Source organism: Mustela erminea, chromosome 4, assembly GCF_009829155.1.
Source record: "Mustela erminea isolate mMusErm1 chromosome 4, mMusErm1.Pri, whole genome shotgun sequence".
In the NCBI taxonomy this organism is placed as follows: Eukaryota; Metazoa; Chordata; class Mammalia; order Carnivora; family Mustelidae; genus Mustela; species Mustela erminea.
Window position 1 is genome coordinate 100,177,988 of NC_045617.1, and position 12,894 is coordinate 100,190,881.

General features: G+C 38.9%; 1 protein-coding gene across 4 annotated transcripts in view; it reads left to right on the top strand.

Moving 5' to 3' along the window:
• Positions 1–12,894, top strand: part of MLIP (muscular LMNA interacting protein) — a 258,002-nt gene that overhangs the window by 111,978 nt on the left and 133,130 nt on the right. For 2 of the 4 annotated variants that reach the window (XM_032340280.1, XM_032340281.1), the window contains 2 exons: positions 8,943–9,098; positions 12,086–12,478. The exons of 1 other annotated variant lie outside the window; for it this stretch is intronic. In XM_032340280.1, the coding sequence (XP_032196171.1) occupies positions 8,943–9,098; positions 12,086–12,478 (549 nt within the window). The remainder of the gene's footprint in view (positions 1–8,942; positions 9,099–12,085; positions 12,479–12,894) is intronic. One more of the 4 variants, XM_032340283.1, reaches the window with a different exon arrangement.

The window sequence follows — 12,894 nt, forward strand, 5'->3', positions numbered from 1 at the left end:
AGAATCTGAGGGCAGGGACGCCTTGGTGGCTCAGTCAGTTAAGTATCTGCCTTCAGCTCAGGTCATGATCCCAGCATCCTGGGATGGAGACCTGTGTCGGGCTCATTGCTCAGTGGGGAGCCTGCTTCTCCCTCTGCCTGCCACTCCACCTGCTTTGGCCCTCTCTCTCTCTGACAAGGGAGTAAATAACATCTTAAAAAAGAAAAAAAAGAATCTAAGGACAGATTTCCTCAAGCTCTCCAGGTAGTTTATAGTTTATGTATAAAGTTTGAGAACTTCAATGCCTCTCTCTCTCTCTCTTTTTTTTTTTTTTTTGCTTTGCATTTCTGTTATTTGTAGTCTGTTTTCTATTCTCAATTGGACTTTAAGCTCTCTGAGGGCAGGAAGATATTATATTTTCTTTTCTTTTGAGTATGCATAAATATGCATAGCCTAGAGGAAGGCATATGATTTACCTAGGGGTGTAACTGCACTTCTATTCAGAAATTTAGAGAATATTCTAGGTCAAAAAGTGCTGTGTTGTTTGGGAGAATTTCTGCCAGTATGCTAGTAGAATCACTTTGAGCATTATTTTACTTTTAATGTTTCCACAAATTCTGGCTTTTGATAAAGTTGAAAATGTTAAGAGGTATAACAGGTCCCCAAAGTAAAATCTTCATTCCTTCCCATAGCCTTTGGTCTATAACCAACCCTGGGGCCACAACATCTTTCTTTGCCAAAGCACAAATCTAGATATTACAGATTTGGAGAAAAATCAATACTTAAAAAAAGTAGAAATCCCAAAAGCTTGAATACGCCAGTCAGTTTCACATGTGAGGTTTTGAGTTTGGTTCGTCTGCAGTCAGGACACTCACTGTCTTCCAGGAAACCTCAGAAGGGAATTTTGTTTCAACAAATATTTGACTCCAAGCTTCATTCTAGAGCTAAAGTGATTAATAGCGAAACTTCAGTCACTACAGACATTCCTGCTGCATTTACATGCCAAAGACCGATAATGCTATTGATCTTTTGAAATGATCGCTGTGTGTTTTCTAGGGCTTTATTTAGGCGCAGTGTTTGCATGTGTTTGTACCTCTCAGTGTTCTCAGTGAGTGTGACCAACTGGTTGCTGAGATTGGCAGATGCTCGGGCCTTTCAATCAGCTTCTCGTCACTGCACAATCTGGCTTCTCTCTTTGCAAAGAATATGTAATTGGAATATATGCGTGACAAGAAAAGAGGGCAAACACGTATAGGTGGGTTTTTTTTTTTTTCTTCTTTTTCTTTTTTCTTTTCCTTTTTCTTTTACTTCTCCTGGCTTCATTTCAGCAGTCAACATGACCTCTCATGAAGTTCCAAATCTAGAAATTATCTACACATAAACCTACTCCTGGGAGCTGACAGGATTCTTCAAATCAGGGAGGATGCCACTTTACCTCTTTTTAGAATTCCTTATTTCTGTGTGAGTGTGTGTTGTTTTAGTGAGAGGCTCCCTTCCCACCTCAGTCATCGGTTTGCTCACTCCCTTATGTGATGAATCAATGCTTCCAGAACAGGGGTTTCCGAGGGACTGCGGGAACAATGACTTCCAAATGAACTCGAGCGTCCTAGCAGGGAGCATTCAGACCACGCCCCAGGTAAAGGGAAGTCTTTCCTTAATGCTTTCAAGAACTTTTAAAGGCTGTGCACTTCGGTGTTTGCTGCAAGAGGGCTTGAGGGAGAGCTGCCTGCGGAGAGATAAATTTGCCTGTATATCAAAATGAAATGTTATTATCTGCAGTTAGTGGCAGGGCGAGCAGATAAAAGCAAACTGCTTGGCTGGCCAACCCCACAAAACGCTCGGGACTGCCCTTGGCATAGTGTGGAAGCGGACGCCCTGCCATGCCTCTTCTTCTTAACAAGAGGCTAGTGGCCATCTGTGAGTGTGGGTGTCACCACAGGAAGGAAGAGAACTTTTAGGGGAATAGAAGACGGGAAGGCATTGCAGCCCAGAAACTGAGCAGCAGAGCAGTGAACTTGCATGGCACGGGGAAATGCCGTTTCTCCAGTTATTATTCGGCTGTCCGGTGAGAGAGGGACAGTCTCGGACAGTTCTGAGTGCTTGAAACCGTAGTGAGGGCGAGATGTTCATCCTCTCAGGTCTAATTTCAGTTATTAAACTAGTTTCCCAAGGATAGGAACTAAGATGTGTTTTTAAATGGCACTGACAACTTGAAAGTGTTAAACCGGCATTTAACAAGTGCAATGATATTAACATGCATCTGTTTCTGCTTTGTGTGGAAAATGATTTTTCATCACCATAGCGATTCATTTCTGGGCTCCACTGGAACTTGGCTACCGTATGCAGTAAAGAGAGAAAAAAAATTTTTCTTTTTTCCTCTTTTCTGAACAGGGGATTCAGCAGTCTACCCTGGCTAACACATGGCTCTTCATCTAAATGTTGCATCGTGTAGCTAGTATAATTTTAAATCCTTTTCCAACCTGAATCCTGTACCAAAAAAAAAAAAGAAAAGAAAAAAAAGAAAGAAATCAGTACCTCCTTGGTTAGATAAGAGGATGCTAGGTAACGATGAAAAGAGCCCTGTGCTAACACTGTACTCCCAGCTTAAAAGTGGAAAAAAAGTGGATACCACTTTTGTGGTGGTGCTTCTGAGGATGTGTGTTCAGAGAGGAATTTATCCCTGATCTTTTTCTCCAACGGTAACCCAGGAAGATGAATACGTCTTTAGTCCTATTAGATTTTCCCTTTTATGTTATTCTTGAATGACATCATACATGGGTTCAACTAAAATTAAAAAAAAAAAAGAAAATTGTTCTCCTCCACCGGGGAAGACATTTTTTGTTGGATATGGATGTGTCTGTAGGAAAATATGACGATAATGTAGAAAGAAATAATTTTACTTTTCTGTTGCGTTCATTGTCCGCATGTGGTTATGCTTTGAAAATTCCTTTGAGGGCATTGGGTGGAAAGTGCACCTTATGCACTGAATCATCAGTTTTCATTTATATTTTGTTTCCCTTTTAGTCACTGAAATTATAGCTATTACCCTTTAAAAAGTCTGTAGTTTATTGGGTGTCAGTGATGGGCGATCTATTTGTTTTTTAGAGATTTAGGTAGCATTGCATTATTCAAATTGTACAAGTTCATAGCAGAAGTAAATTTTCGGTATTGTGTGTGTTTTAGAAGGCAAAGCCATGTCCTATTAATAATGATTATATGTATTTCAGACCCCTGGGGCACTTATACTGAAGCCTTTCATGTATCAGTATTTAAATTTCATTGGGATAGAACCCAAGATAGACTTGTAATTATCATGGGGAGAGATGGAGCAGGCCTATAGAACCTGGGAATAAGGTCACTATTTCACCTTTTGACTCCTAAAGGACTGTCTTTATCTCCTGCCCACGTGAAATTCTGTGAGGAATTATCTGAACTACCTCTAGTGCTTTTGTTGCTAAAACCACTCTCTATCTATCTTGATATTGATGAGATTAGTCATGTAAAAAGGTCTTCCTAGGAAATAATCTATCCAATAAGTGTGTTATATTGTTATTGCTGATAAGACTAATGGGCTTTCCAAATCTAAAGAGGGATCTAATGTTTCTTACCACAAAGGGGAGATTTGATTTATTATTTCCCCATGATTAGCAGCAACCTGGGAATTTTGACATGACTGCAATGAACAAATAAGGACAACTGTGTTTAAAGACATTAAAGAATATTAGGGGCACCAGGGTGGTGCAGCCAGTTAAATGTCCGACTGTTGGTTTGTGCTTAGGTCATGATCTCAGGCTCCTGAGATGGAGTCCTGCATTGGGCTCAGCATGGGGTCTGTTTGTCCCTTTCCTTCTGCTCCTCCCCTGCTCTTTCTCTCACTCTCTTTCTCATAAATAAATAAAATCTTACCAAAAAGAGAATATTAAAAAATGACAGTTAGCTCAGAAGGGTTTGCCTGTATGTTTGATATTTCTTAAGGAATATGCGTCATTTCTAGAAGGCATAGCTGTTTTCATTTTTTTAGTTACCAAAAACTTTTACTATATAGTAAGTGGCCTACATTTATTTCATTGGACCTGTAACTTGGGTGAAATCTTCCGTACGGATATCCAGTCCTTTTTGTTTGATTACATGCTCACAAAGAAAATATCCCATTACTAATCTAGTATCCCAGGCAGCTTGCTCCAGGTACCTCCTGACCCCAGGCTCACATTGTGCCCCCATGCTATGCATCTCTCTCTCTCCAGGCCAGTCTTACTATCACCCAGCATGACTTTTGTTTTCCCCGGGCTGACCTTGTCAACCTTCTTGTCTCATAGTTGCTTGAGCTTCATCAGCTTGGTGTCTTTTCTGTTTTTTTTTTTTTTTTTCGTCCCAGATAGTCAGTCTCAAGGTCAAAGCCTAGTCAGTCTCAAGGCCAAAGCCTAGTCAGTCTCAAGGCCATACCTCTAAATCTTACATTTTCACATACTATACTGTAAACCAAGCCATTCTTCCAGACACTCAACATGCTATTAGATCTGTTATCTGAGTGTCAGATACCGCTGGTCCCTGGAATCTGGGTCCCTGTCTTGGATCTGTCCAAACTCCACTCCATTTTGGTCATTTGCTCTACTCTCACAAGGGCCCTCAATTTCCTCAACTTTCTTCCCAGCTTCCAAACACCAGCTCTGTAAGTGCTATAGCTGACTTTCTCTGTTCCTGTGAGAGGCTGTTTGAATATCCCTGGAAGGAATATCAAAAGGCCAAGTAAATTGGCTTCACTGCAACAAATTCCTGGCTCAGCAGAGCCTGGTAATCCTTTGGTTGATAGTCAGGCATCTTTTCTATTGATGTCAGTGACATTCTAGTCTTTTCTATTTTCCTTAAAATTCCATGTCACCGCTACAAGTTCTTCCTTTGCTACTGGATCGCTTATGTTACAAGTCGGGAGGGTTCAGCCTTGGACCTCTTCTGTTTGTGCTTGCTCCCTTGGTGAGCTCATCTGGTCTTGTGGTTTCAAATACAATGTATAAGTTAAAAACCCTAATAATTTCATCTTTAGCACAGACTCTCCTCTAAATTTGACTCCCTTCCCACATTTCCATTTGGATCTATATTTAGCATATCAAATTTGATCTTTATTCTCAGACTAGCTTTATCTGTTGATTTCCCCATTTTAGTAAATAAAAGCTCATTTTTTACAGTTATTTAGGTCAATAATTTTGTACTCATCTTGTTTCCTATCTGTCTCTTATATCCCACATTTAGTTTTTTTTTTTTAAAGATTTTATTTATTTATTTGACAGAGAGAGATCACAAGTAGGCAGAGAGGCAGGCAGAGAGAGAGAGAGAGGAGGAAGCAGGCTCCCTGCTGAGCAGAGAGCCCGATGCGGGACTCGATCCCAGGACCCCGAGATCATGACCTGAGCCGAAGGCAGTGGCTTAACCCACTGAGCCACCCAGGCGCCCCCACATTTAGTTTTTAAGCATATTCTGTTTTCCTTTAAAATAGAGCCAGAATCTTGGGTGCCTGTGTGGCTCAGTCAGTTAAGCATCTGCCTTTGGCTCAGGTCATGATTGAGTCCTGCATCAGGTTCCCTGCTCACAGGGGAGTCTGCTTCCCCCTCTGCCCACCTCCCCCCTCATGTTCTTTATCTCTTGCAAAAATAAATAATTAAAACCTTAAAAAAATAAATAACTAAAATACAGCCAGAATCTTAACACTTCTTATCATGGTTACCATAGCAACCCAAGTTCAACCTACCATTTCTCTACCATGGGTCATCGCAATAGCCTTAAAGCAAGGCTTCATAGCTTATAACTATATAAGTACTAAATACTTTACATATTTATTTTGTTTACTACTTCCTCCTCTGTGATATAAATTCCATTAGTGTAAAGATTTTTGCTCACCGTTATATCGCCAACACTTAAAGTGGTGCCTTAGCATTTAGTAGGCATTTAATGACACCTTGTTGAATAAATAAAAGTTAGTAGAAAGCAAAATATTCAAGTGAGAGTTGATTTTACTAGGGACATAATGGCAGGACTTCAGGCCACATGAGAGAACAAAGATGTGGGTGAGTGAGTAGATGTGGTGATGGGAACCTTGGTAATTCTTTTCTGATTGCTTCAGTTATCTCAGTGAAATGAGAAACAAACTTATCAGCTCAGAGTAAGACTATGGAAGAAGATGTTGGAGAGGATGTGAGTTTTCTAGGCAAGTGGGAGAGTAAATGGGCCAAGTAGCTAGTGTATGTTTATAGAGCAGCATTGAAGGGCCTGCTTGGGCTGAGTCATAAATTTGAAGTGAAACCAGTAAGCATAGTTTGTGTGATTTCCTCCAATCACATACTGTTGTGGTGCAGGAGTAGAGTAGGAGGTTAGATTTAGTGAGAATGGTGATTTACCCAGTTGGGAGGGGATGATGTGAGAGAGGGGAAAGCATTTGAGGAGTGTGCATGGGGGGTAACTGTGGTGAATGCAATCACTGAGGTTGGTTAAAAAGAAGAAATATGGGACAATATAATGTTGGAGGGATCCATAGATTTTTATTCTGGTGAGATCTGAGAAATGTTGGAGCATGAGAAGGAGGTATGGAAAGAAAAGAAGTGGCAGCCAGAGAATGAAAATGTGACATTATAGAGGGGTTGTAGGTACTGGTTGAGGGTAGGGATTTGAGAATCAGGAAGGAGTAGAGGCCAGGGCAACACAAGATAAGGAAAATTACCTATGAGCTATGATGTTGAGTATTGCACAAAGCATAGTGTTAAAAAGAGTGGAACTGAGCCAGGAACTAAATCTTCAAAGAAAGAAGGGCTTCCCTTGGTTGTGGGGAGATGGCAGTGAGGAGTATAGACTACTGACAGGAGATTCAAATCTGGAAGTTTCTAGGTAGAGGAAAGAGGAATGGTCTGGAAGCAGTACAGGGAAGTGAGGAGGACACGCTTGTAGTTCTAGGCCCAGTGTGAGAGAAAACAGTTTCCACTGAGGTAGCTTCCTAGAGACAAAGCCCTTTAGAAAAAGCGTTGATTTGGTTAGAGCTAGTTAGAGAAGTTAGAGAAGAGGTTTGGGACATGGAGGATTTTGTGGCGGCCGACTGGATACCAGAAAGTGTGTGGTGGAAAGGCTTCAAGAGTTGGAGCCGGCCACAGATGGGAAAAGAGCAACGGGTGTGTATAGCACAAAGGGATTGTGCGATGACTGAGGTCTGGGTTTTTTCACAGGGGCTGACATAGCTGGGTTTAAAAGGAATGCCAAGGTGAAATCTGAGGGTTTCACGGCATAGAGGGGTTCATGGCTCAAAGGGAGAGGGCAGTGAGGGTCTTGCCAGGGTGTATCATATTTCTTGAGTCTGAGGCATGCAGGCGGCAGAGGGGCAGTGTTACTCTGACGAGATGGGGCTGATTTTATCATCAATATTGATTATACCACCTTTCTGTTCCCCGGTACACCACATTCATGAGCTTTCCGGTATCTTAGTTCATTTTTTCTGGACTCAAATGTGACCATATGTTCCCTTAACTTATTTTGCCTGCTTCCTCCAGGACCCTGTTTTGCTTTCCTTCTCTCCTGATCCCTACCCCAAGTCTACCTACATGTTCAAGTCTATTCGATTACATGCCAACACAGGCAGCTCTTTTTGACTCTACTTCCCTCACTAATTACTCCCGACAACCTTCCTTATTCCTCATTCAAAATTTTGTGAAAGAGAGATTATGGCATCATCTTCTCTTTTTCCCTTTCAGGTAGTCCTCAACCTATTGCTCTTGACTTTCTTTGCCTGTCACTAGCCATGTGTCTTTTATTTTATTTTATTTTTAATTTTTTTAAAATTATTATTTTTTAAAAGATTTTATTTATTTATTTGACAGGCAGAGATTACAAGTAGGCAGAGAGGCAGGCAGAGAGAGAGAGGAGGAAGCAGGCTCCCTGCCGAGCGGAGAGCCTGATGCGGGGCTCGATCCCAGAACCCTGGGATCATGACCCAAGCTAAAGGCAGAGGCTTTAACACTGAGCCACCCAGGTGTCCCACTATGTGTCTTTTAAAACCAGAATTACCCATCTAAAATTCTAATGTGACTTCATCATTTCCCAATCTATGGTGCTCTAATGGTTCCTTGTTGTCCATAGGACAGGATCTAAGCTTGATCCACATCCCACTGCTGCTGCCCTTCCATGCTTTCATTCATCTGGTTTTCTCAGCCTGGGATATCTTTATCTTTCTCTTCACTGGGACCTACATTTCAGATGTTGCCTTTTACAGAGCTTCCCCGGGTGGGTATGCAGGTACCCCTCATCACTTTTCCTTTCATATTCTGTGCATACTCTTTCTTCTCGTGCATGGTCTGTTGACCATTTCCTATTCATGGTGGCATCCCTAGCTCTTGAGTACCCGCCCCACCACAAATACTAAACACGGTTATTCTTGAATGAACAAAGCATGAATGAAAGAGAAAGGATATCCTTGAAGACAGGCATTTGTATTCTAATAGCAAAAAAAAAAAAACAAAACTTCCTATTTTAAATCCATTTTTTAGTATCCTCATTAATGATATATGTTGGAAGTTTCTTGCATGCTTGGTGAGTATGAGTCAGATAGAACATGCTAACCCAGGGTTAAATGAATAAAAGTTGATTTTGAAACAGAATAGATGCTGTGTTTGTGGTGACCCTATGGGGAGGTACAGGTGCCCTGTAATGTTCCAAGAGATCAACTAGCCAATCCACTGTTTTGCTGCCATCCCCTAGAATAGGCTCTTTGTGGGTTGTATTGCTTTCTCTGTTAAATGGAATAATTTAAAAAAGGAATCTGGTCCATGCTCACTATTTTTACAGCTGTTTTCTTTGGCAACCATACACATGATCACAGGATAAGAGTCAACTTTTCAAAATAAATGAAGTAAATATCATGGTAATTAGAAAATAAAGTCAAGATAAACCTCTAACAAGACTGAGAGTCTAATTTATTACATGTCTCTTAGGTCTCTTCTGGTGATTCTGAAGCCAAACCTCTGATCTTCACATTTGTCCCTACTGTCAGAAGACTACCAACCCACTCTAAGTTGGCTGACACCTCTAAATTCCTTGTTAAAATTCCCGAGGAACCAAGTGATAAGAATCCAGAAACTGTAAATAGGGTAGGATTATTTTTGTTCTTTCTTTATATTAAGCAATTTTATATTAAACATTAAATTGTCCATAAGAATGACTTGGAAATTTGTATGAATGTTTATTTCCCTTCCATAAAGTGAGATTACTGTGAAATCCAAGGTTGACTAAAAATATAATTGTGTAATAGAAACCCAAACATTATCATACTCTCCTTCTCTCCATGGCACTATTCTCAACTCTCCTGAGTTGACATCCTATTCTTTGTTATTCACGTGACACATTCTGCCTCTGGGCATTTGCTCTTCTCCCAAATATGTCCTAAAATAATAAAAATGAAATATTTGGACAAGTTTGTATTTCTGTCAGTTTCTTGACAGAAAATAAAGATAAAATAATGAGGCATTACTGTTTTACATGCAATAACTTAGCAAAATTTAAAAAGTACAATATCCAGTGCTAGGGCAGTTGTGATGTGCTCACACTTTGCTGCTAGCATTGTGAATTTGTACAATTTTGGTGGAAAACCCTTATGCATAATCATAAAACTGTTCATAATCTTTCAATAATCTAACTCTTGAAAATGTATTCCAAGAATGGTACAAAAGCAAAAATGTTCTGTAGGAAAACAGGGAAAAATAAAAATAGCTCAATATCTAATAATCAGAAAAAAGTTGAGAGTGTAATAATACACCATTTTCACAAAGTTATAATTATAATGATTATGTAATTCCATGGCAAATGTTAACTTTATAGCAGTAAGAGACAAGATTGGTTGTAAAATTATATTTATATGCTGACTATGCTTATCTAAAATGAGGCCAAGACTGGCAGTAAAATTAAAACGAACTTTAAAAAACCCTGAATATGACTTGTGTTAGAATAATGGCATTTTGGGGGAAAAAAAACCTTTCTCTTTAGAATGTCTTTTAATATTGTCTTATTATGAGTAAAAGGTGTCTGGGGGATTTTGTGGTATTCTGGAACCACGAAAAGGGGGTAAAATAATCTGATTCATCTTATCTGTATGAAAATATCTTATCCAGAAAGTTGTAATATATCTGTGATCTGAGATTTTCAATGCTACCACCTTATTTCAAAGACTATGAAGGTTGAATTATTTCAGGGAGATCTTAAATGCTACTATAGGAATTTCTGGGAAACTTGTCTGACAGTATTCAACTCTATGTGAGGTATTTATGGGATCCTTTGTATGGGTGCTACGAGTATGAATGAGATTGTGCATGTATGAATTCCTCTTGGTTGCAAACCTCCAGAGCTTCCTAAGATGTTGATATTTATTTGCTGATTGCAATGATCACACACAACCACATATTTAAAATAGTCAAGATTTTTCTTCCTATTTTTTAAATAGTTCAATGTTATAATAGAACAGGGTAAATTCTCCCTTGATCATTTATGTATTCAGCCACTACTGACTGAATATACTATGTGCTTGGTGCTGTATTCTGAATGAATAAAATCAACTCATATAAGTCATTCTTGGGAAGGCATACAATAAAGAAAGTGAAAAGTATATAATAAAATTTCAGTGATAAAGCTACAAAAATACATTAGAGTAAAAGAATAGAGAGTGATGGACTATGGGGGAAGGGAGTCATTGAATTTTATATTTTTCTGATATAAACCATTGATTTAATAAGCAAATTGGAGAGAATGGACAAATCTGTGCAGAAAATTTTTTTCAAAGTCAAGCAGAGAAAGACAATTATTATAAGGTTTCACTCGTATGTGGAATATAAGGAATAGCACAGGGGAAGTTGTTTTAGATAATTAATAATGTTTTCAAAAACTAGTTCAATTTTTGGCATCTTTTAATTATAGTTATTTTTTATAATAAGCAATCTGTCTTTGAATGCTGTTTTTAATTTAAACTTCTTTCCAGTTTGGGTTTTTGTTACTGTATAGTATTGTAATTTAAATGTGAAATGACCATTGTCCAAGAAATCCTAATGAGAGGCCATTTGTGTTTTATCTCAACTAAATTATCATCAGCTGAAAAATGTGCAATGGGCATATAAAATAACGGCCTTAGGTTAGTTATATATAATCAATGGTTTGACTTCTATTTTCATACACACGGCATGCATGCCCATAAGAGCACATGTTAAATTGATCATCATGGTTGAAATTCAGTTTATTTTAGTTAGTGTCTTTTAAAATTTTTTATTCTGAAGTAATTTTAGGCCTAAAGAAATGTTGCAAAGAAAAATATAGTAACCACAGCATGGTTATCAAAACCAGAAAAATAAACACTGAGTCTTTTAAACACAATCTTAGTGTACACTGCTGCTCTCATTTTAGAAAAAGATGCTTGATAGCTTGATAAAGCTGTCTTACTCTCGTCTTGTAAACCCTCTATGTACTCATAGAAAATTGAATGGGAAAAGATAAAGAATTACAAAATAAAATAGCAGTGAAAAATTCCTTGTACTAAAAATATCTGCTTGTTTTCTTGGCATCTTATTCTTGAGTTCTTTTCAATTAGTTTGGATGGTTTTGTCTGAATATCTATATTTTTGGTCACAATTTTATTTTTCCTCTCAGACTTTTAGAGAGATTTGTTTTATTTTAGAAACTTTCTCTCCTGGCATATATAGGATATGTAGGATATATAGGATATGTAGGTTTTGCTTGACCAATAATTAAACCCTTGGTCAACCCCCGTTTGTCTCACGAATGTCTTCATGGGAAACATTGCTGTCTCTATCTCTTTTTAAGAAATTGTGTCATGATTTATTTGAAAGCAGGTTTACTTGATGTTGATTCTGAGCCCTAAATTGTTTGGGCTTGAACCAGGACAAATAAGTGGGCTGGTAAAAGTAAACCATTAACTTCAACCCAATCTCTCCTAAACCAACCTGATTTTTAAATATATTTTAAATAATTCTTGTCCTTGGAGATTAAAAGCAGGTTAAACTTTTAAGTGTACATGCAAAAAGGAAGCCATTGTCAAACCAACGTCAATGCTTTTATGTCTCTACATTAACTGCAGTCTGAGTCCAATGAGTACTTGACCTTGAATGCTGGGAGCCAACAGGAGAGAAACCAAGGAACATTGATTTATCCTTCAGAGGGCAGTGAAAAGGTTTTGCAAGCAAGGGGAATTAAAGCAAACGAACTTCAAGGAATGCAGCAAAGTGACCTCTTCAAAGCTGAATATGTCTTTATCGTGGACTCAGAAGGGGAAGATGAAGCTCCAAGTGGAAAAGGTGAACAAGACCCCCCTGGGGGGATGAGCACTACAGCTTCTCGGCCCAAATCTCTAGCAATTTCTTCCAGTCTGGTTTCTGATGTGGTACGTCCCAAAACACGAGGGACAGACCTCCAGGCCCCATCATACCCTGAAATGTCTCATGGGATTGCCTCTCAGCAAAAGCACGGACAGGTAGGTTTTTCTTCTTGTCATAAGAAAAAAGAAAATGTTTACATACTCTTTATCCTAGGCTGTCTGCAAAGGCCTTCCTGTTTGAGGCATGCAAAGCTTTCAAAGAAAAGGTATTAAAAAAACCCAAATCCCAAGATCATAAATCATCACAGAGTAAATATAGATAATAAATTCATAAGACAAAAAAGATTATATAATTGTACTGCGAACTGGCTGAAGAGAAAATGTAAGATGTTCAGCTGGGGTGGATCTGGGAGAATGTTATCTCTTACTTTGGAACAATTCTTGGAAGATTGATAACTGGGAGTTTCTTAGGAGAGAGTGCTTGGTTGGCTGGCTCCACCAAGAAGCATACTGCACATACGAGAAAGATCCTGTGGGAAGACATTGGTTGGATGTTAGACGCAGGCACATTA